General features: G+C 41.4%; 1 protein-coding gene across 3 annotated transcripts in view; it reads left to right on the top strand.

Moving 5' to 3' along the window:
- The window catches only part of HECW1 (HECT, C2 and WW domain containing E3 ubiquitin protein ligase 1), a 440,242-nt gene extending 417,679 nt beyond the window's left edge, over window positions 1-22,563 (top strand). For all 3 annotated transcript variants that reach the window (XM_038562644.1, XM_038562645.1, XM_038562646.1), the window contains 6 exons: window positions 1,353-1,451; window positions 1,989-2,118; window positions 7,037-7,183; window positions 8,359-8,473; window positions 11,029-11,227; window positions 18,648-22,563. In XM_038562644.1, the coding sequence (XP_038418572.1) occupies window positions 1,353-1,451; window positions 1,989-2,118; window positions 7,037-7,183; window positions 8,359-8,473; window positions 11,029-11,227; window positions 18,648-18,759 (802 nt within the window). In that variant the 3' untranslated portion in view covers window positions 18,760-22,563. The remainder of the gene's footprint in view (window positions 1-1,352; window positions 1,452-1,988; window positions 2,119-7,036; window positions 7,184-8,358; window positions 8,474-11,028; window positions 11,228-18,647) is intronic.
- The last annotated feature ends 915 nt before the right edge of the window (window positions 22,564-23,478 follow it).

Here is a 23,478-nt window from a genome sequence, read left to right as displayed (position 1 = left end):
GACTGGTCAGGTATTGAGCTGGTCGGGAGAGACCGCTGAGGGATGAAGCACTAGTGGGGCATGTTGACCTCAAGGACTCTAAGACATCTGATTTCCTATGAGATCCCCCACGCACGGTGCCCCCATAGCACCTTCACTGAGATTTCCTTTGCCTCTAATCTCTTCAGTCAGTAATATTCGTACATTGATATTTGTATGTTATTTCCTGCAAATAGAATTGATCACTTGAAATATGTCAATTTGAAGAGTTATTTATAATTATGCTCATTCAATAGGATCAGATGATCTATTCATTTTAATAATTTTTAAAGTAGTTCTAGAGTAAGAAATCTTCTGAGTCTGAAAAGAGTCTCACGAAAGGTAGTAGAGATGTATTAGTTGAAAATTCCAAGTGGGAGGATCTGATAAAAGTCAAAACTAAGTCTACAGTTAGGTGAAAATCTATTTAGATGGAAAGAGGCCAGGGAGACCCCTGTATTGGAGGTAGGATCCAGAGATGGGCAAGGCCCACACGGTGAGAGAACCAGTATGCTAGACGAACCAGACAAAAATCTGGTTTAGGAGCAGGGCAACAATGGGATCAAGCCCCAGGGAGACTCAGCACTCAGTCAAGCAGGTTATTAGCACAAATTCCAGGATATTAAAAAAAAATCCCAGGATTTGCCCCAAGAATTTAAATTATTAAAAGCCCTTACATCTGGAGGTAACCAGATCTACAGGACCTGTTCTTCCCAGCAGAGATCCATTCTTTGTGTGTATGTGGCTGTCAATATTAAATAGCAATGTAGGCTCAGCTTATCCTTACCAAAACGTGATTCCCTGTAACTCTTCCTACCGACTGTGAGCACAACTGCCATGTATGACCCCCACTCAAATCCTCTACCTCCCGGCATGTATTGGTCACACATTAGACCTTCAGGTGGTATCTCTGGAATGCTTGAATAGATAAGGACGTATGGTCCAGAAAACGTTCTTTGTCCTTGGGTTCAGGTCCTCCCTGGGTTCAATGTGGACTGTTTATCTAGGGTTCCAGACTTCTTTATCAGTGTGTTTCTTCTCTCGGGTCCCCATGCTGTCAATTCTGAGAAGAGGATTCCAGCATAATGACTCTATTCTGGTACTTGGGGGAGAGAGGAGAGTTGCTTTCACACATACCAAGTACCTAGGCATTGTTTATGGTAAAGAATGAGGAGAAGGAGAATGGGTACCTCCCTTCTGTCATCAGTTGGCAAATTCCTTGAGCCTCTTACAATGAGTACTATCAGGAAACACGTTAAATACAAATACAAATGATTTTTAACAATATAAATTTCCACCTGCCCTTAAATTTCTCTGCCTTGTCTGTGTTCCAGGTTCAGGTTTAGTGGTCGTATCCTAGGCCTGGCTTTGATCCATCAGTACCTTCTCGATGCCTTCTTCACGAGGCCCTTCTATAAGGCACTCCTGAGACTGTAAGTGTGTTATCGTGGGCCATGGTCTACCCAGCCCCGTCTGAGGACAGGAGATGCCAGCTTCCCTGGCACCTCTCACTCTGTCCCTGTTTTGCCCTAACCATTCCTCTTTGTTTGCTTTTCTGAGTGCTTACATATCACATAAACCTTTTAGTACAATAAAAAGGCATTTGGAGATTTTATATAAGCATAGGAGACTATTATAACATCATATAATGGATATGAATCCGTTTATATAAATAATTACAGTAAGATTACAAACTTTATATTACACTAAGTAGAATTAATCTAAAACTTAGTCTGATTTAAAATGTTTTCTAAAACTTTCTCCAATTGCCTTCAAGAGTTCATGAGTCAATAATTATCCCATATTTATTATTGTTATTTCAAAAAAAAAAAGCATTGAATGAACTACAAAGATTCATCAATATATTCAAAAGTACCAAATTGTTAGAATCAGTCTATGTTGCTTTAGCCAGGTCTGGGCAGCTGTTTGTTTAACAATCTGTTTACCTTTCACCCTTGGAATGCATCCAGGCCCTGTGATTTGAGTGACCTGGAATATTTGGATGAGGAGTTCCACCAGAGTTTGCAATGGATGAAGGACAACAACATCACAGATATCCTAGACCTCACTTTCACTGTTAACGAAGAAGTCTTTGGACAGGTTTGTGGGATATGGGGCTTGGAAAAAAGCATTTGTTTTTTTGCTGTGGAAAATTCACATAACACAGAATTTACCACCTTCACTGTTTTTAAGTCTACAGTTCAGTATTGTTCAGTATGTTCACACTGTTGTACAATCAACCTCCAGGACTTGTTCATTTTGCAAAACTGAAACTATATGCATTAAGCAATAATTCCACACTTTTCCTTCTCCCCAGTCCCTGATAACAGCCCTTCTACTCTCTCTCTGTGAATTTGGCTGCTCTGGATACCTCACATAAGTGGAGTCATACAGTATTTGTCTTTTTGTGACTGCCTTCTTTCACTTAACACCTTGTCCTCAAGGTTATCCACATTATAGCATGTGTTAGGATTTCCTCACTTTTTAGGGCTGAATTCCATATAGTGGAATTATGCTATATACATATATATAACATATTTTATTAATTCATCCACCTGTTGATGAACCCTTTGGTTGCTTCCACATTTGACTATTGCAAATAAGGCTGCTGTGTAAATTTATCTGTTCAAGTCCTCGCTTTCAATTCTTTTGGCTGTATACCCATAAGTGGAATTGCTGGATCTTAAAGTAATGGGATTTTGTTTTTAATCTAGAAAACAAAGAGTCTCATTCATTTGAAAGATAATTTTCTGAGGACTACTTCCTTTAAGAAAGCTGCCCATGTCTTCTTCCTTCTCCTTTTCACAACATGGATCTATTTTATAGAGTCTTTGAAAACCAAAGTGATAATGGATTAGAAAACATTTTTGTGAAGTGTGACATACATTTGGAAGGTAGTTCTGTGATCTGTGCAGCTACAAAAAATACTTATTTTAATCACTAGCATCTAGATATTTGCTCCTCCAAAATGCATGTATATCAATATTATTTAATAAGATAAAGCCTCTTATTTTTTCCCCACCAGTATTTATATATCTTTGAATCTTCTGGGTTACAGTTTTATAGGTTAACCATAGCCTGAATCATTTACAAGAGATTTCAAAAGCCTCTACAAGTGATAATCTGTAATGTGTCATTGTGAGAATTGAGCTGATAGGCTTTATAAGTACCTATAAGCAGAAGCACAAATGTGAATGGCGTGCTGAGTCTGTGTATGACAGGTACACACTGAACTTTGCAGCACCTATACCATAGTCAGGAATTTTGGACAGGTCCTGGAAAATATCAGGATTCTGTTGAATTTCCTTTGTGTAAACATATCTGTAAAGAATACCCTCTTCCATATTTGAGGAAAAAATTTTCCTTCTTACAACTATAGAGAACACATTTAAATATGCCCAAACATACATGATACGTTGGGCACAAGACTGGCTCACTCAGTGGAGTGTGTGATTCTTGACCTTGGAGTTGTAAGTTCGAGCCCCATGCTAAGAGCAGAGATTACTTAAAAATAAAATCTTTTAAAAAAATGCAATTCACTTAACTGTCCTGCATGTATTAGATAAAAGTATGAAATACAGTATTCGCTATGTGTGACTTCTTTTTGCCATTCTTTACATTTGCCCCGCAGCAGAGGGTTAATTTGTAAAATAAATACAATCATTTAGCAGGTGTTATTTTTTTAAAAGATTTATTTATTTATTCATGATAGACATAGAGAGAGAGAGAGGCAGAGACACAGGCAGAGGGAGAAGCAGGCTTTATGCTGGGAGCCCAACACGGAACTCGATCCCGGGACTCCAGGATCACGCCCTGGGCCAAAGGCAGGCGCTAAACCGCTGAGCCACCCAGGGATCCCCTAGCAGGTGTTATTAAGACAACTGGTAGCCATCTTAAAAACTTTTAAGTTAGATTCCTAACCTAACTCATTACATCACAATAAATTCTACCTGGATTAGAAATCCATTAAAAATAAATAAATAGGCACCTGGGGGCTCAGTGGTTGAGCACTGCCTTTGGCTAAGATCATGATCCCAGGGTCCTGGGATTGAGTCCTGCATCAGGCTCCCTGTGGGGAGCCTACTTCTCCCTCTGCCTGTGTCTCTGCCTCTCTCTCTGTGTCTCTCGTGAATAAATAAATACAATCTTTAAAAAAATAAAAAATAAAAAAATAAGATCTTTAAAAATAAATAAAATTTTAAAAATAAAAATAAAAAAGAAGAAAATGCTAGAATTTTTATTTTTAATCTTCCAGTAAGGAATGCTACTGTATATGTGACACAACTTTCAAAGTCATAAAAGAAGAGATTGACATAGTGAACTAAAATTATTATTTAATTCTGTGTGGCAAAAATACAGCATAAACAAAGTAAAAATGGCATAATATTGAATATACTATGGTATACACACAAAAGGCGATTCTTTCAATATAGGAAGAGATCTCACAGATCAATAAGAAATTATCAACAACAAATAGAAAATTAGCAAAACATAAATAGTTCCCAGAAAAGGAAATATGAGGAAATAATCTCATTCACAAATTGTAAAAATGTAAATTAAAGCATAGTGAAATGCCATTTTCCCTTATGTGTCATGAATCAGAAAGGTTAGCAGTATTCCATTTTGGAGATGATGTAGAGAAAAGGCATGCTGTACAGGAGTATAGGTGGGAGTAAGTGGAAGTTTGGCTCACTGTCTATGAAAGGCACCTTTGTGGTAGCTACCTTCATTCATAATGCACCTGCCTTCCTGGTATTGTATATAATTGATGAATCACTGAACTCTACACCTGAAACTAGTGTTACACTGTATGTTAACTAACTAGAATTTAAATAAAAACCTAAAAAATAAAAATAAAAAAATAAATGTACCTGCCCTTGAGACAGCACCCAGGAATTTGTCCTACTGATATTTATTCACACCTAGTTCAAGTGAGTAGTGTATTAAGATCTTCACTGCAGCGTTGTCGACAGTTGCAAAAGACCTGAAATGATCTAAATGTCCAGCAATAGAGCATTGGTTAAATACATTATGATACATTCACGCAATGGAATAGTGAACCAGTGGGATGTATGACTAAAAAGTGCAAGACATGCCAGCCATCAACTTACAACAGTAAGAAGGGTATTGCAACAGCAACAACAAAAACAGAATAAGTCAGATCTGGATTGGTATAAAACAATTGTCAAGGTACATTGTTAGGTGAAAAAAGTGTCGTGATGAACAGTGTACATAATATGCTATCGTTTATGGGGGAAAATGATGATATATACATATTCCCTGGTATGTATGTCTATTCTCCTTGGAAGAGACGTGAGGGCAATTTTCTCCAGGTAGGGAGATTATATAGCTGGGAGGTGAGATGGGAGAGAAGCTTGCTTTTCATTTATGGCCCTTTATACCATTTGAATGTTATTTCATGGACACATATTACCTGCTCAAAAAAATGAAGTAAACTACGAATAACTGAACCCATAAAATGAGAGGGGGAGAAAATAACATGGAAAGTACAAAAGATCAATCCTTAATGTGTGTGTGGCATTGAACAACTCAGAGAGAAGTTTAAAATGTTCCCAATGATAAAAATAAGGCTGCGTTGTAGATCTGGAATAATGTATATCTGTGTAAAGCTTAAACAGATCTCATTCCTCTTGAAATGAGGTCACTAATGGTTTTAGAAAACTGAGTTATAGCCCTTGTTTTGGCAAGTTAGGAGATCCTGAGGAGCAGGCAGGTAGATGCAGATGAAAGACATCATAGGCTTTTCCTAGGTGTGTGTGTGTGTTAGGATTAGGGTCAGCTGCCTGTGAAGAACCCCAAAATGACCCTACTGAAATTAAGTTTATTTTTTAAGTTTATTTTTTTCTCACATTAAAGTCTAGACAACCCACGGCTGCAATGCCTACTTTAGGCCCAGAAGCAAATAGTGCCCCAACCATCCTGCTTGTGCCTAAAGCAGCAGGACAAAGGAGCAACAGCCCCTTACTTTAAGGAGGTTCCTGAAAGTGCCATACAACACTCCTGCTTACACCTTACCGGCCAGAATTTAGTTACACGGCACACCTAGCTAAAGCAAGGTCAGGAATTCGTCTCTAACTGGGCAGCTGAAAATCAGAGGTTCCAAGGAATGTGGATATTGAGTGGCAATTAGGATGTTAAACCAGCCAGTATTTTATAATTAGCACTAGTCACCTAAGTGATAAAAGAAAAAATAACATCAGACTTCTGCAGACTGTTTAGGTACCTGTGTCAACGAACGCCAACTACACATATCTACGTTTCTTAAACCAATGGCTAAACACAGCAATGCCTCCCTTCTTACAGCTTTGAGTGGTGAGATGAACCCCTTCAGTGAATTTGAGATGACGGACAATCCCTTCCAATGCCCAACACTTTTGATAAAAATCTCCAACATGTCATCCCCTGCCTCGCCTTTCAAAAGATAGAGCACAGATCATAACTTCTCTTAATGATTCATTTGTCCTAACAAACAAGCACCACCGTACTAAGTGGCAGGGTCCTTCTCCGTTTCCTTTCTCAACATCACTCTGCCATTCTCCAGCCAATATTATACCCAGCTGTAAAAGCCATCTTCCCATCCTCTGCCATTTTCCTGTCAATGATCTGCTCTGGGTGGGGAGGCTGGTGGCTTTTGAGAATGTGATCTAATTGGGATTTGGGGGAATTGAGTATCAGGACCTTCTGGTCCATCTTTTCCCCCAGGACAACCAGGGGCATTTTTCGTTTAGTCCCATTATGCCTCTTGAGTCAAGAAAATATGTTTCCCCATTATAACACATCAAAAAATGCAGCTTTTCCGAGGTGCATAACTATCCTCTGAGAACAATCAGAGCTTTTGTAGTAACTTCCAGGAAAGGAAAAAGAATTAAGGAGGTGAGAAGGCCGAACCCATGTGAAGAAGACTTTCTGTAAATAGTTCACCCTACTAGAATTGATATGTGTCACTGCAAGGTCAGCTGAGCCAACAGGCATCACAGTCTTCATGTGTCCCCACAAGGTAACCGAAAGGGAGTTGAAATCTGGAGGAGCCAACACCCAGGTGACGGAAAAGAACAAGAAGGAATACATCGAGAGGATGGTCAAGTGGCGGGTGGAGCGTGGTGTGGTACAGCAGACGGAGGCGCTGGTGCGGGGCTTCTACGAGGTGAGACCCAGGCCCGGCTGAGGAAGGCAGGCCAGGGCCAGGGCCCTCACCACCCCACAGCCTGTTGGGGGGAAAGGAGAAGAACCAAGGTGGGTGGAGGGCTCAACTCCAGTCACCAGGGTGCAGAGAGGACCCCCTTAGGGTAGACAAAGGAGGAGTCCAAGATCTCTGAGAAACCTTCCTCTTGTGGCAGGTGAAAAATGCTCTCACAGAAATGTTGTGACACATATGCAAACATTCAGTGTCTCTTGTCAGGACATGTGCATGCTGTTTCCTTTCACTCAGTGAAATTACATTAAGTGTAGTGAAGGCATTGGGGCACATTGTCCACTCTTGCTAGATTTCTCTTTCGTTACAGTGTCACTTTGTGCCATATGATCCCCACTAAGGTAATAAATCAAGAGGACGGGGACGGCTGCCAGCTTCCTGGGCATCCAAGGCTGGTGTCCTTTAGCCTTTTGCAATTTAGAAACAAGACACTATCAGTGTTTTCTCAGAGCTTGGGTCTTGGAAGGTTTCTTTCTCTGCCCGTAGTGGAGGTCAACACTGCCTGCTGGCTTGTCCACCACAGTTTGTTGAGAGGAGGTGCTCAGTTGTCCCCAATCCATGTGGCAACAAGGCTGAAGTCAGAGCTCAGCGACCTAGCAAAGGAGGTCTTCCCAGATCTTTGAAGGGGGGACGAAGGGCCGGAGTGGAGAAAGGAAGGGAAATACAGTTTTTTGGTTTTTTTTTTAAGTAGAATGCCCATTTCTAGGAAAGAAGTCATAGTTTAGTGTGGGAGACAGGATACCTTTCAAGGGAAATGATAATAGTAAAAGCCCTCAAGTCACTTCAAAGTGTTTGGACCTCCTGCCTTTAAAATTCAATGATACTTGGAAACTTAAATATGACTAGAGAACATCAGGTCAGATTGGCTCATAACATCATTCTGAGAGGGAGTATCCCAGGTAGTGAAAACCCTGGGACCTTTCTCGAGCTCCCAGCTCATCAGTGGGTTGTGTTTCAGGACGCAGAGGCCACGATTTTGAACCTAGACAGGATAGTACATTCATTAAAAACAAACCAAAAAACAAAAAGAGTTGTAACGATGGTCAGTGTCCCAGCGTAACCCACAGAAGGAGTGGTCATGCCTACACCTTCAGGGTGTTGGACCTGAAGCCTCATCTTCGTTCCAGGTCGTAGACTCAAGGCTTGTGTCCGTGTTCGACGCCAGGGAGCTGGAGCTGGTGATCGCTGGGACCGCGGAAATCGACCTGAACGACTGGAGGAACAACACGGAGTACCGGGGCGGTGAGCGGGGGGTGCAGGCCACGACCCTGTTGTCTGACCGGTGGCCTCCCAGGCGACCTTAGCCAGCCTCACGGTAGCTGGTTGGCAGTGAACAGAGCAGAGGTGTTTGCTACGGTCCCGGGGCCCTGCGACCCCACCTCTAGCTGGGTCCAAAACGCTGTCCTCACCCCCAAGGGAAACGCCCTGCCATTGAACACTTGCCTCCCCCCTCCCTCCCCAGCCTGGCAGCCCTCAATCTGCATCCTGTCTCTATGGATTTACCCATTCTGGGTGCTTCCTGTAAAAACAACCATATAACATGTGGCCTTGGGCCTGGTTCCCTTCATTTAGCCTGCTGTTTCAAGGTTTGTCCAGGCTATAGTGTTTCATCACTCCATTTCTTTTTGAGGTCGAATAATATTCCATTATCTATAAATATATTTTAATATAAATATAAAATATATAAATAAAGTAATATATAATATATATTTATATATAACTTATATAAATATATAAATATTTATATATTTTTATATAATATTTTAACGTAAATATAAAATATATAAATAAAATAATATATTATAAATATTTATATGATTATATAAATTACATATAAATAATATAATATAGTAATTATATATTTATGAATTATATATAATTATAATTATATAATAATATAATATAAATGCAAATAATATATTATATATGATATTAATATAATATAAATATATATTCATTTATATCATTATATATAAATAATATAAATATAAATATGCATATTCATTTATATCATTATATATAAATAATATAAATATAATATAAATATATATTTATTTATATCATTATATATACCTAATATAAATATAATATATTATAATACAAATACATATTTATTTATATAATAAAATAGTATAAATAAAATAATATTCCATTTTATATCTATATATAACATATATTCCATCACTTTTCAAAGACTACAAAAAACTGGGCCTTAGGGCAGCCCAGGTGGCTCAGCAGTTTAGTGCCACCTTCAGCCCAGGGTGTGATCCTGGAGTCCAGGGATGGAGTCCCATGTCAGGCTCCCCACAGGGAGCCTGTGTCTCCCTCTGCCTGTGTCTCTGCCTCTCTCTCTCTCTGTCTCTCATGAATAAATAAATAAAATCTTAAAAAAAAACACAAAACTGGGCCTTATCTCAATACATGTGCAAAGTAGGTTCTCATAACATGCCTTCCTGTAACCTCCATCCTGAACATTCCTTCAGGTGATCCCCATTGGGATAGGCTCTGGCCTAACTCCATGTAGACTCATTACCAAGAGCCACCACCCAGAGGCCAGCTCCTGGGCTAGGATACATGCCACCAGGGAAGTGCATCCCACTTCCTGTAGGATTGGAGCCCCGTTCCCCTCAATCTTGGTTTGCCACAACACGGTTCTGTTATTTCCCCAAATCCTATTTCTAAGTCCTCCCACCTATTCACCTTCACCCTGCCAAACTAGTCTCCCGTCTTCCTGAAACATTATTTTCACCAGGCCACTTCCTTATCCACAAAATGGATAAATTTTTCTTTTTAAGTCTCAAAACCATTTCCTTGTGTAAAATATTATAGAGAAACCATCCAAACCACAGAGAGAGAGCTAGGCCCCCCACCCCAGCCTCCCTCTTCTCCCCAGTGTACTGGGCCTGAGGAGCCTCTGTGGGATCACGGGGCACTTCCTGGCATGGCGTGGAAACCGCTGGCCCCAGTGGCGAGTCCCAGGGTCTCCGCCTGGCTGCTACCGCCCTCTGAGGCTCCTGGCAAGTCTCCCCTCGGCCCTCACCAGACCCCGCTCTGCGCTGGTGGGCTTGCTGTTCCCTGCAGATTTCTTCCTTGTTCTTGTCGTTCTCTAGCTCTCCTGTCCTCCACTCACCCAGAGCCTTCCCGTCCTCCACGCACACCTCACTTCCCACACAGATTTCTCCCAGGTCAGATGCCTCTTGCATTTGCATCAGTGGTGACTCTTTGACCTGAGCCGGTTGCCCAGGCTGGCTCTCCTAACTCTACTGGTGGCAGTGGCCTGACCGGCCCAGCGGGCCTGAGGGCAGCCGCTCCAAGAGCACTGATGGCTGCTGGAGATCCAGGCGTCTTCTGTTCAGCAAGCTTGCCCTTTCCCTCCAGACTCTCCCCCAGTACGTGGTTACCAAGAACTAAGCTATCAGGACAGAGACAAATACAGTAAAATATTAGGTTGATGCGGGTTTTGTCTCTTAGGGTCCCAAGGGTCCCTAGCCACCCCTTGTCTCATTTAGATGAGGCAGGAAAATGGCTGGTGGGGTCCCATGAAAGCAGATATCTCTGAGGACACCCCTCAGAAAGTCCAACTTTTTATAAAATGGCTATTTTCTAAATCTGCTTTTGTTGTGACACTTGACCCGATGGCATAGAAGGTCATAGACCTGTGTGAAGGCCGTCGTTAGAGAACCCGGCAGACCGGTGGCAGCTGTTGGGGTCTCCCTGGCCCTGCCACACCCGTTGCTCTCTCCCTTCCTCCTCCTCCCTGCACATCCTCACTGGCTCCCTCCTTCTGCCCCACTCAGGGTATCACGATGGGCATCTTGTGATCCGCTGGTTCTGGGCCGCCGTGGAGCGCTTCAATAATGAGCAGAGGCTGAGATTACTTCAGTTCGTCACAGGAACATCAAGCGTGCCCTACGAGGGCTTCGCTGCCCTCCGAGGAAGCAATGGGCTTCGGCGTTTCTGCATAGAGAAGTGGGGGAAAATTACGTCTCTCCCCAGGTAGGGGCTCCTGCCAGCCTCCGGCAAACCCACCAAAGAGGGCCAGTAGACCTCGGTATTGGAGTTTGGGTGATGATCCTCTGGGAGGAAATCCTTTCCTGCCACCCAAAGTACTGTTATACGAGTTCTTGGTGAAAGAGGCCAGGGAAGAGTCTCTGGGAGGTGAATTTAGACCATATTTTTAGTGGGTTTTGATGACTCATGGTATTTAGGTTACAGTGTCATGGTCCCTGTGTCAGGTGTAGGAAGCTTTCCTATCTGTTCGTAGCCCAATTTAACTTTAGGAGGACTGGATCACCTGGTGAGGGTGGCAGGGGAGGCTGGGGGCCCAAAGTAACCCTTCTAGCACTGCATCTGTACTCCTCCAGCGCATCACACAATACTCTGTAGGTTGACTGTGCATGTACATGTCACATTTTTCCTACGATGTTTTAAAACATGTCAGGATAAGAGCATGTATTTCTTGAGTCTCTACAGTGACTTCTGTATATTAAGCTGTCAAGGAGATTGTTGTGAGATAAATGCAGAAAAGGAGACACCAGGGATCCAGGCAGTTTAACAGAACAAGGTTCCTATGCCATGAATTCTAACACCTTCTGGGTCCTTCCTAGGCCACTTTGAGCAGCCTTTTCCTGCTCAGTGAAAGAAAGAGCACTAAAGAGACTCCTGTATAGGTACCACAGAACTGTTGCTCATCAAGAGAAGTTTGATCCATATTATTTTCTTCTACTATGATATTTTCTAATTGTAAAAGAAGCTTCACATTTAATTCTGCTGTTTCCCTGTGGCCTCCCAGATGCTATGGCTAAATCCCAGTGGAAGGATTTACTGAACTATGACTTGCATCCAGATCTCCCAGACCTTCTAATGTCCCGAAGACCCCCCACCTGATGTCAGTGGGCATCAGGTGGCCCAGGAAACAGAGTGCGTGCCCAGCTGGTCAATAAGAGCCTAAAGCCTTGGCACAATTTTCAGCACTGGCTTCACACACTTGTTCAGCAGACCCTGGTGCTCATTCGTGTGGGTCTGCTGTTGGCTGAGCCTACTGAATTAAATCTGGCAAGAAAATAAGGCTAAAAAGGCAAGATTTCCATTTGTCTAGTTTAATGATAGATTTGGAAGATGAGGTTATTTGGAAACATTCTTTTTTTTTTTCATTTTAGAGAAATGAGTTTGAATCACCACTTGATCATAGCACCCACACACACCCCAGCATAAGGTGTACCCTGAAGAGTGGCAAAGATACAACCATCCACCTTCCAGAGGAGATTATAGTCTAGGGAGGAACACAGCCCAATAAGAATAAATTTTGTACAACACAAGGTGGAATCAGAGGAGCACTGAGAAAGGGAGGTAAGAGGAAGGTGCTATGAAAATAATAGAATACAGACCCGCTCCCGATTGAACTGGCAGGAGGAAATGCCACAAAGATGATGACACTTAGGTGAGCATCGAGGGGCAAGGAATGGGTAGAAGGCAATTCCAGGCTGAAACAGAAACATGAGCAAGGCCTAGAGGTGGGAGATGGCCAGCAAGTGTTCAGGAAGGAGAGCCCAACCAGTGTGGAGGACAAGACACCCAAAGTGATACAAGGGATGAGATTGAGAAAGATAGGTGGGTCTTGATGGGTCACAGAGAGAAGACTGCTGAGGAGTCTCTGTTTTATTCTTTAGGAAATGGAAATAAGAATAGCTTTTGTCATTTGGGGGTCACAGGTTGAGTCTAGTTACATATTTGCTTTTGAGAAGCTTTGAAATATACATTAATATTAACCCACACTAAGAGCTTATAAGATGGACATTGGGCTTATAATCAGGCTCTTCACATCTGGGCCAAGGCATCCCTAAAAATCTGCTGTTCTGCAAACCCCAGAGAGCATCCTGGGGAGGCAGGGACTTTACCCTGGGCTGAGAGTGTCCCAAGAAGCAAGTTCTGAGATGCCTCTGGGAGGACAGTGAAAATGACCCCCTGGATAGTAAGCCCCTACTAGTCTTCCTTATACATTTTCTGAAGATCCAAGAAGCTAAAAAGTGTCACCAATGTATGAAGAGAAAGTAGTAACTTCGGACTTCCAAGAATAGCAGTTTGGATAGACCTAGCCTGACCACATGGCAGATGGCAGGAAGCCCTGAGGCAGCATCTGCAATGAGTTGCAGCAGGGAAGGGCCCAGAGGCTGGCAGGGGCGCCAAACAGATACCAAATGACCCAGGACTTCTCAGAGAATGTGAGCCCAACTTACACTGCCCACACTGGAAGGAGAGGTGGTCTGAGCTGCTTTGTTCTCAGATCTTCCCCCTACAGAAAGGCAACTGGCTTCCCAGATGAGAGAACCAAATAGTGTCACAAGTAAACCTAACCATAGGCCAGGCCAGATAAAACCTTTACATCAGTTCATGTCCCTGCCTCCTAAAAACTGTGGGAGGGTTAGGAAAGAGGGTTATGAGACTAGTGGTTTCCAGAATGTAATTTTACAGTGTCTTGTGAAGAAAGTTCAGTAAAAGATGGGTGGGACAGTCCCTGAGTTTGAGGTCGAGGAGCTGGCTGATTAGGGCATTGAACATGCCATCCATGTAGACTTAGATGCCACACAGCCTGGTGGGAACACCTGAAATGGGGAGGATTTAAGCAAAGTACCAGAGATTTTAATAAATGTAATGAGCTGGAAGATCCAAGGGTATGGAAGATGCGTCTAGATCACTGATTTTCAGTGATTTTCAAACTTTTCGGCCATAGGCCACAGAAGGAAATACCTTTTACATAACACCACAACCCAGTACGTGCCTATCTACTTGTGTGTACGTGTGTGTCTGAAATACAGGTTCCTGAAAACAACACTTTACCCTTCTTGGCTGCAGATGTCATGCCCTATTTTCTAATCTATCCTATTTGATTGAAATAAAATTCCAGATAAAACCTGGAGTTATGGGGGGAAATATCTAAATGGCATGAGATTCAAAGGAACAGAATTTTTAAACATCTGATTACCTCTTAGTTTTTATTTATTCATTCATTTTTATTTAAGTATAGTTGACACAAGACATTACGTTAGTTTCAGGTGTACAGCATAGTGGTTCCACAAGTCTATAAGTTATGCTGTGGTCACCGTGATGGTGGCTACCATCTGTCACCCTACAACACTATTATGATGCCATTGGCTATATTCCCTAGACTGTGCCTTTTATTATTGTGATGTATTCATCCCATAACTGGAAGTCTTTACCTCCTACTCCCCTTTATCCTTCTTGCTCATCCTCCCACCCCCTTCTCTCTGGCCACCACCAGACTGTTTTCTGTATTTATGAGTCTGTTTTTCCTATTTGTTTGTTTGCTTTGTTTGTTTGTTTTTGTTTTTGTTTTTTTTAGATTGCACATATAAGTGAAATCATTTGGTATTTTTCATTCTTTGTCTGACATTTCACCTAGCATAATACCCTCGAGGTCCATCCATGTTGTCACAAATGGCAAGATCTCATCCTTTTTTATGGCTGAGTAAAAGGAACAGAAATTTTTGATCAAAGATTGAAAAATAATGATCTAGAATCGGCAGTGGGGACCGAGCAGACTGCTAAGTGCCCTCTACATCACAGAGTGTGGCAGGCTGATCATTGGCCATCTCCACTCATGGGGACTGAGAACGGGTGCTAAGACTTGTTGGCCATGTCCAGAAGGGAAGAGTGGGAGAGTTTTCTTGCCATGGAACAAGGGCTGGGGAGGGTACAGAGGAGTGGCTCCACAGGAAAGAAAAGTGTGGAAGCTAGTCAGAGTAGACATAGCACAAGATAGCATGGAGATGGAATAAAAAAGAGGAGATGAATTTAGGGGTTTACGTTTGAAGCAGGGACCAGGGATTACAGAACTAGGAGTAATGGGCAGTTGCATAAAAGTTGCAAACAGAATTCTGACAACAAACTTCACTGCAGATGTAAACTGAGCCCAAGCCCAGGTGGATGGGGGTCGGGGGGGTTGGTTAAGGTTGGGCAGTTGGCTTACTCTATAGGGATGGCTCTCAAAGGGTATGGGAGAGGTGATTTTGCCTCCCTCCCGGACATTCAGCAATGTCTGGGACGCTTCTGGTTGTGGTGGAAGGGTGCTAGTGGCATCCAGCAGGTAAAGACCGAAGATGCTGCTAAACACCCACAATGCACAAGACAGAGAATTAGTAAGTTTAAAATAGCAGTAGTACCACGGTGAGAAACCCTGCTCTATGGACCATAGGCTACAATGGAGGCTTCATGGAGCCATTGGGAGTTCAGAAGAGAAACTGACAGCCACCGAGAAGCCATAGAGAAGCCAAGGGGAGAGAGAGATTCAAGAAGAAAAGATGTCAAAGGCGTTTAAAGAGCTTGTGGAAGTCGGGATAGAGAATGAGCCTCTGGATTTGGGGATCAAGAGGCTCTTGAAAAGGTTAAAAAAGAGTAGGTTCAGTAGTGATGAGAGTGAGAACCATCTGTAGAGTGAGGCTGTGGTTGGGCAGTGGAAGGAGATGGCGTGAAGTGGGGACAGGACTTCCAAAAGCGGCCTCACAGCTAGCTGAATAACCAGCTGCAGAGAGCAGCAATTTATTTGCTTTTAGTAGTGTTGTTTGCTTTTGACCAGCCTTAAAGTGGTCTCTTCTGGGGAGAAGCATACTGTCTTTGGCATTGGTTACCATTTTAATCGATAATTTGGAAAAAAAATCAAGGAGACACGAAAACCAATCATGAAGATGATACAAATTAGAAGGGCAAATAATACGGTGACTGACACAATCTAAATCCTGACTTATCTCAAAATGCTGGAACCCTAGATGGACACCAACAGAGTGAAAATTGACCTGGCGTGATTGAAAAGATCCATGTGGAGTTCCAAAATATCAGTTGCACAAACAGGAGATGAGGCGATTCATCTGCCAGTAGCTCATGTGAAAAAGGCTGAGGGTCTTGAGTCCCCACAGGTGTGACACAGTTCCTGAAACCATAACTGCAATTGTGGTTGCATTATTAAGAGAAACTCATGGTTAAATGATGATTCACAGATTACAAAAGGCATTTATGTGCATTCTAACATTGGTCCTCACGACAACCCCTCCAGGTATACAGAGCATATATTATTAGTCACATTTTACAAGTGAGAAAACTGAGTCCAGAAAGATTAATTGACTTTCCCAAGGTGATAAAGCTAATAAGTGGTTTAGACTGCAATTGGAATAGAGGTCTTCCAACCCCTGGTTTTGTACTTTTTCCACCAACCCCCCACACCCCAGAGGACTGGGCACAGTGCCCAGGGAGGAAAGTGAGCAGATGCTCTGGGCTGTCAGAACCACACCTGGAGGACTGCAAGCATTTAAGAATGTTGAACTGAATTACAATTTGATTGTGTTTGTTCATTCTAGTTTATAAACTAGAATCTATTTTAGAGAGTTAACCAAGGCTGGTGATAAATACGGTAAAAGCAATTTGAAGAAACTCGAGATGTTCAAGCAAGGTCTTGAAAAGGTGCCATTTGCTAATGCTTTCAGATTATTCCCAGAAATTACCTTTTACAGCATTAATTTGGTTTGCAAATATGGGATTTTTTGCTGTAACTTTTCCACTCATGAGTGCCACTTTAAAGAACCAAGACAATGATGGCTGCTCATATCTCATGCTTAACTAGTTCAGCTAGGTTCAAAAGCATACTTGGGATTGTCCTGTGCCACTTAATGTGGTTACCCAGAGCCCAAAGTATGTCCTAGTTTTAATCTTTCTAAACATAGAGAAGCCACTATAATTGTCATCCTACTCATTTTAATGAATGCTTTTCCACTCTTACTCCAATGAGTTCAGGTAAAATATGTTAATTATTCTCTTGTGAAGTCACCGTAGACCTGATGGAATGAATCTTAGATCATAATCTGAGACCTCCTCTAATCTTGGTCTGTTTTTATGTTTCTTCCCAGTTAAGTCCTTGAAGCCTAAGGCCAGATGCACTGCTGTCCTGTGCCGACTGTTGGAGCTGGTGGGGGGAGGGATTTGGGGGGTCATTTCCCAGGGAGCTATGAGCAGAAGGAGGAATGGGTGTTGAGAGGCAAATACAACAGCATCCTCCCCTGGTTCTTCCTGTACAAGTAAACCTACCTTCCCTCCCTGCTTTTCCCACCCCCACCCCCACCTCTCCCCACCCCTCCCCCACGCACACACCCAGATAAGCTCCCTTGTACCCTGACCACTGCATCAGCCTGATCAGGAACTCTGAAAACAAAGGTATAAATAATACACAACTTCCCTGGGGATCTTATAATTAGAAGAATTCAATCTCCCAAATGAAATTCAAATGAGGGGAGAATGGTCTCTTTGGTTAGAGTTTTGTTTGTATATATATTTGTTTTGTGATATTTTATCTTCTTCTCTTTTATTTTTTATTACTTTATTTCATTTCATTTTAATCTACCCTTTTTTGGTGCTAGTTGGCTTCTCAAAACACCTTTGCAACACACCACCCCTTTTAGGGAGCAAAAGGCATGAAGTTAACCTTGAGCTGCACCCCCCACTCCCATCTTCCTCCCTAACTTGGTACAGGCCTTGGCCTCAACCAAAGATTCCATAAAAACAAAGAACACCTGACAGGAAGAAACTATTCAGGTGATTTGAAGTTCCACAGGAGGAAAGGGTGTCCTGGGCCTCTCCGGCTCACCGCTGAGCCCCATACAGGTGACACAGGGTCTGGTCCTGGTCTGTGCATTAATGCAAGGCAGGGGAAGCCATTCCTTATCTAGACCAGATACTGGCGTGCGTGGGCCTGCAGGATGAAGGAAGAGTACGACAAAGTAGGGCACAACTTGGGGCACAAGGATGCTCCAGGCAACCAGGGAAGACTATTCTCTAAGCTCAGCTGTTCTTGGAAATGCAGCATTCTGGTGTCTGGTGTCAGGTTAGAGGTGTCCCACCAAAAAGAGAAGAGTCAGACAGTCACCGGGGCACACCTGACTCAATAGAGCATTGGATCTCAAAATTCCAGGGCATCCGGTGGCCCGTGTACATCATGCCCATGGTTTACTGTGACCCAGAAATCAGAGCTGGACAAGGAGACTTGGGAATATGATCCTCTGGTAATAATTAGGTTTCCGCCTCTTTCACTGACCACACCCAAGCTCATATCTCAGTTGCAGAATAAAGCTGGTACCATAGAGTTCATGTCTGGCTTGCTAGTACCGTTCTACGTTAATGTGGTTTGCTAATAAATGCAAACCGTCTGTTTCTAGTTATTCTACTCCCTCAACTGGTTTATTTTGTCTAGAAGGCTGTCATTCTTTGTTGCAATGCTTTATGGGGGTCCCAAATCGTGGCTGTGCTCACTTTTTATTCACTTCTGCTTCATAGCTTCAGATGGATCACAGATACATACAAACCAGTTGTTACCTTTGAAACCAACACCTTCACCGATCTTTTCTTCCCCATTCAGGGCACACACCTGCTTCAACCGATTGGATCTTCCACCTTATCCCTCGTACTCCATGTTGTATGAAAAGCTGCTAACAGCAGTAGAAGAAACCAGCACCTTTGGACTTGAATGAGGACATGGAAACTCACCTGACATTTTCCTGGCAGTCACATCACCCTTTCTGGGATGATCCCCTTGCCCTTTCCCTGAATCAACTCTCCTTTGATTTTGGTATTTCATGATTTTTATTTTCAAACCAAATCAGGATTGACAAAAGCTGTGCATGAAGAACTGCCTTCTTCTGAGATCCAACCTTCAGGCTTATCTCCTCTATTCTCGATGAACTGCTAGCCTGTATGCAATATTAAACAACAGCTGTCTCAAGGTCTGTGTGTATCTCCACATACCTCCATTACTAACAATGAAATAGGAATGCAAGTTATGCTACACTTGACCAAATGGTAATAAAAGTTTACTTCCATTTATATAAATGTAGGGAAATTTGAGCATTAAGCATTCCGAGCTTTTATACGCCCATGTCTTCTGAGCAGAGCCACCATTTTTTATAATTTCTAATAACCAACTCCAGGTCTAGGAGCCAATCAACAATTTCTTTTCCTCCCACTCTCCTTTTCCCCATGCATACCATCCATCCAAAAACAGCAGTGGCAAAGCTGAAGTTTTTATACATTCAACTCATGATTCATATATGGCATCAGTCCCATCAGCTGGAACTAACCTAGATATATGGTGCAAATATTACATTTTCCAACAAATAACAACAGCAAGAAAAATGCCTCCTGCTGATGCAATGCAGTGCATCTCAATGGTTGTGGGGATTGTGGCTCAACCTGAGTGTAGAGAGGTCTAGGAGGGGCACGCCCCCTGTGAACACTCACCACACAAGAAGCAGAAACTTGTGCACACGAAGGAGATCTCATTACGTAGCATAAAGGATGAGGCTTCTACCCCCATGGTGTTGTGTAGAATGTGATGAAGCAAACAGGAGAGAGGGAAGAAGACCATATTAGGTTGGTTTGAATACCTGAGTTCTGTACTGTTTTGTTTTGCTTTGCTTTGTCCTGTCTAGCTACAGTTCTCCTTCTCAAAGGAAAAAAAATAATAATCTCATGAGATAAACTCATAACTTCTTTGTTAAAGATAATTGGCAAATGGACTTTTGTTTTAACTTTGATATTGTTTTTTTATGCTACTTTTTTCCTTTTCTTTTCTTTATTGTGGTGTTCAAATTCCTTCACATCTGATTGTCCACAGGGACACACTACATGAGAAGCTGCAGAGAGTGATGGTGCTTGTTCGGGGTCAAGGGCAATATAGTACTCCTTCTTCATCCATAACAATTCTCCTGGAGCAGACACCTAACACCCCAAAGGCACATTGATTTGTCAAAATAGATATCCAGTTTCTTTTAGCACTCAGTAAAAGAGAGATCTCAGAAAACTTAGTGTTTTCAGAAAAACGGTTGCAGGCTCCAAATACAGCCGAACCTCTTGATTACATTTGGAATAAGTCCAAACATAATGGTCATTTCTATTTTTCTAACCTTGTTATCCATGTGGTCTGAAATATGTCATATGTGAAAGTGTTTTTCTTCACTGGGAAAAGAAGAGTTAAAGGGGCCCCCGTTATTGAAATGTCACCTTGTTGTTTCCAATATATTAAACAAGGGACAAATGTGAGAAATGTAAGATAAAGTGAATTTCACAGGAAGCCATGCCTTGTGCTCATTGTCTCAGTTTGAATCCAGGCAGTGCATTGTGTTTCGTGTGCTCCAAAATGAAACTTCTTTCAGTAGGAATATTTAGTATGCCCAGCACCCCTTGCTGCTGTGTTTCTATTGTCAATCAGGAAATAACACGTTACCAAAATTTAGCTTTCTGTCACTGTCTAAAAAGAATATTTACCAAGATAAGATGGAATGTGCATATTACATAATATAAATTTGAAGGATCTGTAAAATTCAGTATACATGTCAAGTATCTGAAAAGTTATGGATTCCAATGGAGCTATTATTTACACAAACCAGAGCATAAGAATTATGCAAATAATTTCACCATTTTACCTCTTTGAACAGCATCTCTAGTATAGGGAACATCTTTTGTTTTTAGAACTTAGTGTTACACATGTGTATGACTTATTAATTCAAGCACTTGATTCTTTTTTAGTACTTATCTTCTTCATTAAGCATTGGCAACAGAGGAAGATGTTTAAAAGATGGAACCTGCTCCTGGGGAGCTTTACAATGTACATAAATATCTAATTAACACCTTACTTAGATTATTTGATATCTATTCTACTCATACATGGAAGGAACAAGGTACCCTAGAAAATATATAGAGATGAGATATCTTAGGCATAAATGGTTTTCCAACCAAAGTTTTCCTTCTTTCCATTCCCCCCCTCCCACCCTGATGCCCTGGCGCTAAACGTATCCCACAAAACATTGTACAATCAGTATTTGGTAAAAGTATACAATTCCAAAAGGAAATGCTGATGTCAAAGTCAGCTGAAAGAATGCAAAGCTTGCTTGACAGGGTCCCGGATTCTATTACAGCCTTGTACAGAATCCCAAGTGAAGACAGAGAGGAGAGGCATACAGACAGTTGTTATGGAAAGATCCTATGATTTTCAAGTGATGTTTCTTTAGCTATTATTCCCTAATGTATGAGGCTGGAATACATGAAAATTGTATGTGTGTGTTTGTGTGTATGTTTTATATATATATAATTATGCTCTTAATTCCACCAGCTGGAGGTGTAAGCCTCCCCCAATCATATGACAGTATGAGCAAGACAGATCTGTTTGTTACCACTAATAATTTGTTTTTAATTTAAAAGTGTGAGTTTTCTCCATGGAGGCATATTATAATACTAATCACTTATAAACCACAATTCCCCTAAAACCAAACTTTTAGAAATAGTTTTGGTAAGAGTCTATTACCTTTAATTGGGGGAACAAACAAAAAATAAGAGAAACCTTACATTTCAAGTAGAAAAATACTTTTAAAATGCTATGAAGTGTTATAATAATTTCTTGGATATGACATCTTATTCTATTATATGAAGATGATAATCCTAAAAATAGAAATTGCCTCTACTGGGTCAGGAGTTCTCTGGAACCTCCTGTGTATATAAGTTGGCAGCAGTTGTGAGAACTTTTTACTACCACCACCAATGCAGCACACTTGCTTGGAGGGCAATGAGGAAATTAAAAAGAGATAAGTGATCCCTTGGCAGGCTTCTAAATCTTTTTCTCTTTTAATTCATGACCATATGTCCATTAGCGGTGAGTATATTTGCGTGCAAGTCGATAAGCCAGACCTTCTATCTGATATTTGACAAATATCTATGATATTTGTCAGCCATGTGTCAAACCATGTGTCCAAAATTTGGGTTCAAAAAATTTCTCAATTGCCACAAATGTTTTCCCAGTCAAGATGAAACACTTTCAAATGAAAGTAGTTAGAACTTTACATAACAAATGTGGTGCTTTATTATTATTATTATTATTATTATTATGTACTTCAGTGTTCATTATTAAAACTACTGCAATACTATATCATAAAAATCGGGGATGGATGTTCTAGCCATCATAAGGTCCAAAAGAAAAAAATGTTATTTTCCTGTTAGTGACATGTAGTCCCTTTGTTCTAGTAGAAAAAAAAGGTGCCTAGAGGTAGTATATAGAGTAAATATTGTTCCATTAGCCTACTTCCTGCAGCTTCCAATTTATCTAAGGAAATGTCTATAACACTTTTGTTAAACGTCTTTGTTCTAGTCAATAGCAGGAGAAGTCCACATTACTGGGCTGATTTTGCTTACATCAACAAGAAAAATGTCACGTGATACTCAGGCCGAGCTTTCTCTTCCATCACACCACCTTCAAGGAATGTCAATAAACTCACTTTGGTATGGCATTGTGTGTGCTCCTTATTGCAAACAGAAGTCTAGGGTAATACATAACAATTATGCCTGGGCTCTCACCGGATGTAGGCAATGAAACAACACAGAAGGCTACCAGCTGCTATGATAAATAATCCCTGGGAAGATTATTTATCAAAAAAGCATAGCATGTGTTCACAAATCCATGAATAAAGGAAGAGCGTTTGTAACAAGTTACTTGGGTATCCTTTTAGGACTGCACACAAGCCACGTGGGCTTCGTTTGTGAGCGTCCTTTATGTTGAACCAGGCATACACTGGCTTATTGAATTCCTACCTGTTGAGATGCTTCTACAAAGACTCCAGGCTACAGCCAAACACCCGGTGCGACCCTAGGAAAAGGGTTAGCACTGGGCAAAAATGTGTCCAATGGCACATATCAGAACTCCAACATCACAATGGTCTTGGGAGCCTCTAAAAGATGAATTGTGTGGCTGTCACTGGGAAGTCAGTTGATTTATTCCTTGAGGGAAAAAAAAAAAAACCCTTATTATTAGAGAATGTGAATAGGACTGAGAGAAGAAAAACCCCGGAAGTCTCCATATTGCACTTATGTCCATACTAAGTTTATTTTAGATTCATTCTTACTGAAAATGATTTTTCTTTTAAGGCATAAGAAAAAAATTAGCCTAAGCTGTAATTTCCAGATAGTAGATGATAATATTTTATATTTTTATCTGATCATTAATCTGAAATCAAGATTAGATTTCAGATCTCTTGATTTTTATGGCCATGTTTTTCCAATACGCTGTGCTGACAGCTGTTTAAAAAAAAAAAAAAAAAAAAGGAAAGAAAAAGGCACATATAGTCCAGATGCAGTTTAAGTATGTTTATAAAGGATGGTTCTCTAACAGAATAAATAAGGGAGTTATGGAAGGTCAGGCTAAACTT

The sequence above is a fragment of the Canis lupus genome, chromosome 18, assembly GCF_011100685.1.
Source record: "Canis lupus familiaris isolate Mischka breed German Shepherd chromosome 18, alternate assembly UU_Cfam_GSD_1.0, whole genome shotgun sequence".
NCBI lineage: Eukaryota > Metazoa > Chordata > Mammalia > Carnivora > Canidae > Canis > Canis lupus.
The sequence above is the reverse complement of the archived record's forward strand: the minus strand, read 5'-3'. Positions and strand labels throughout refer to the sequence as shown.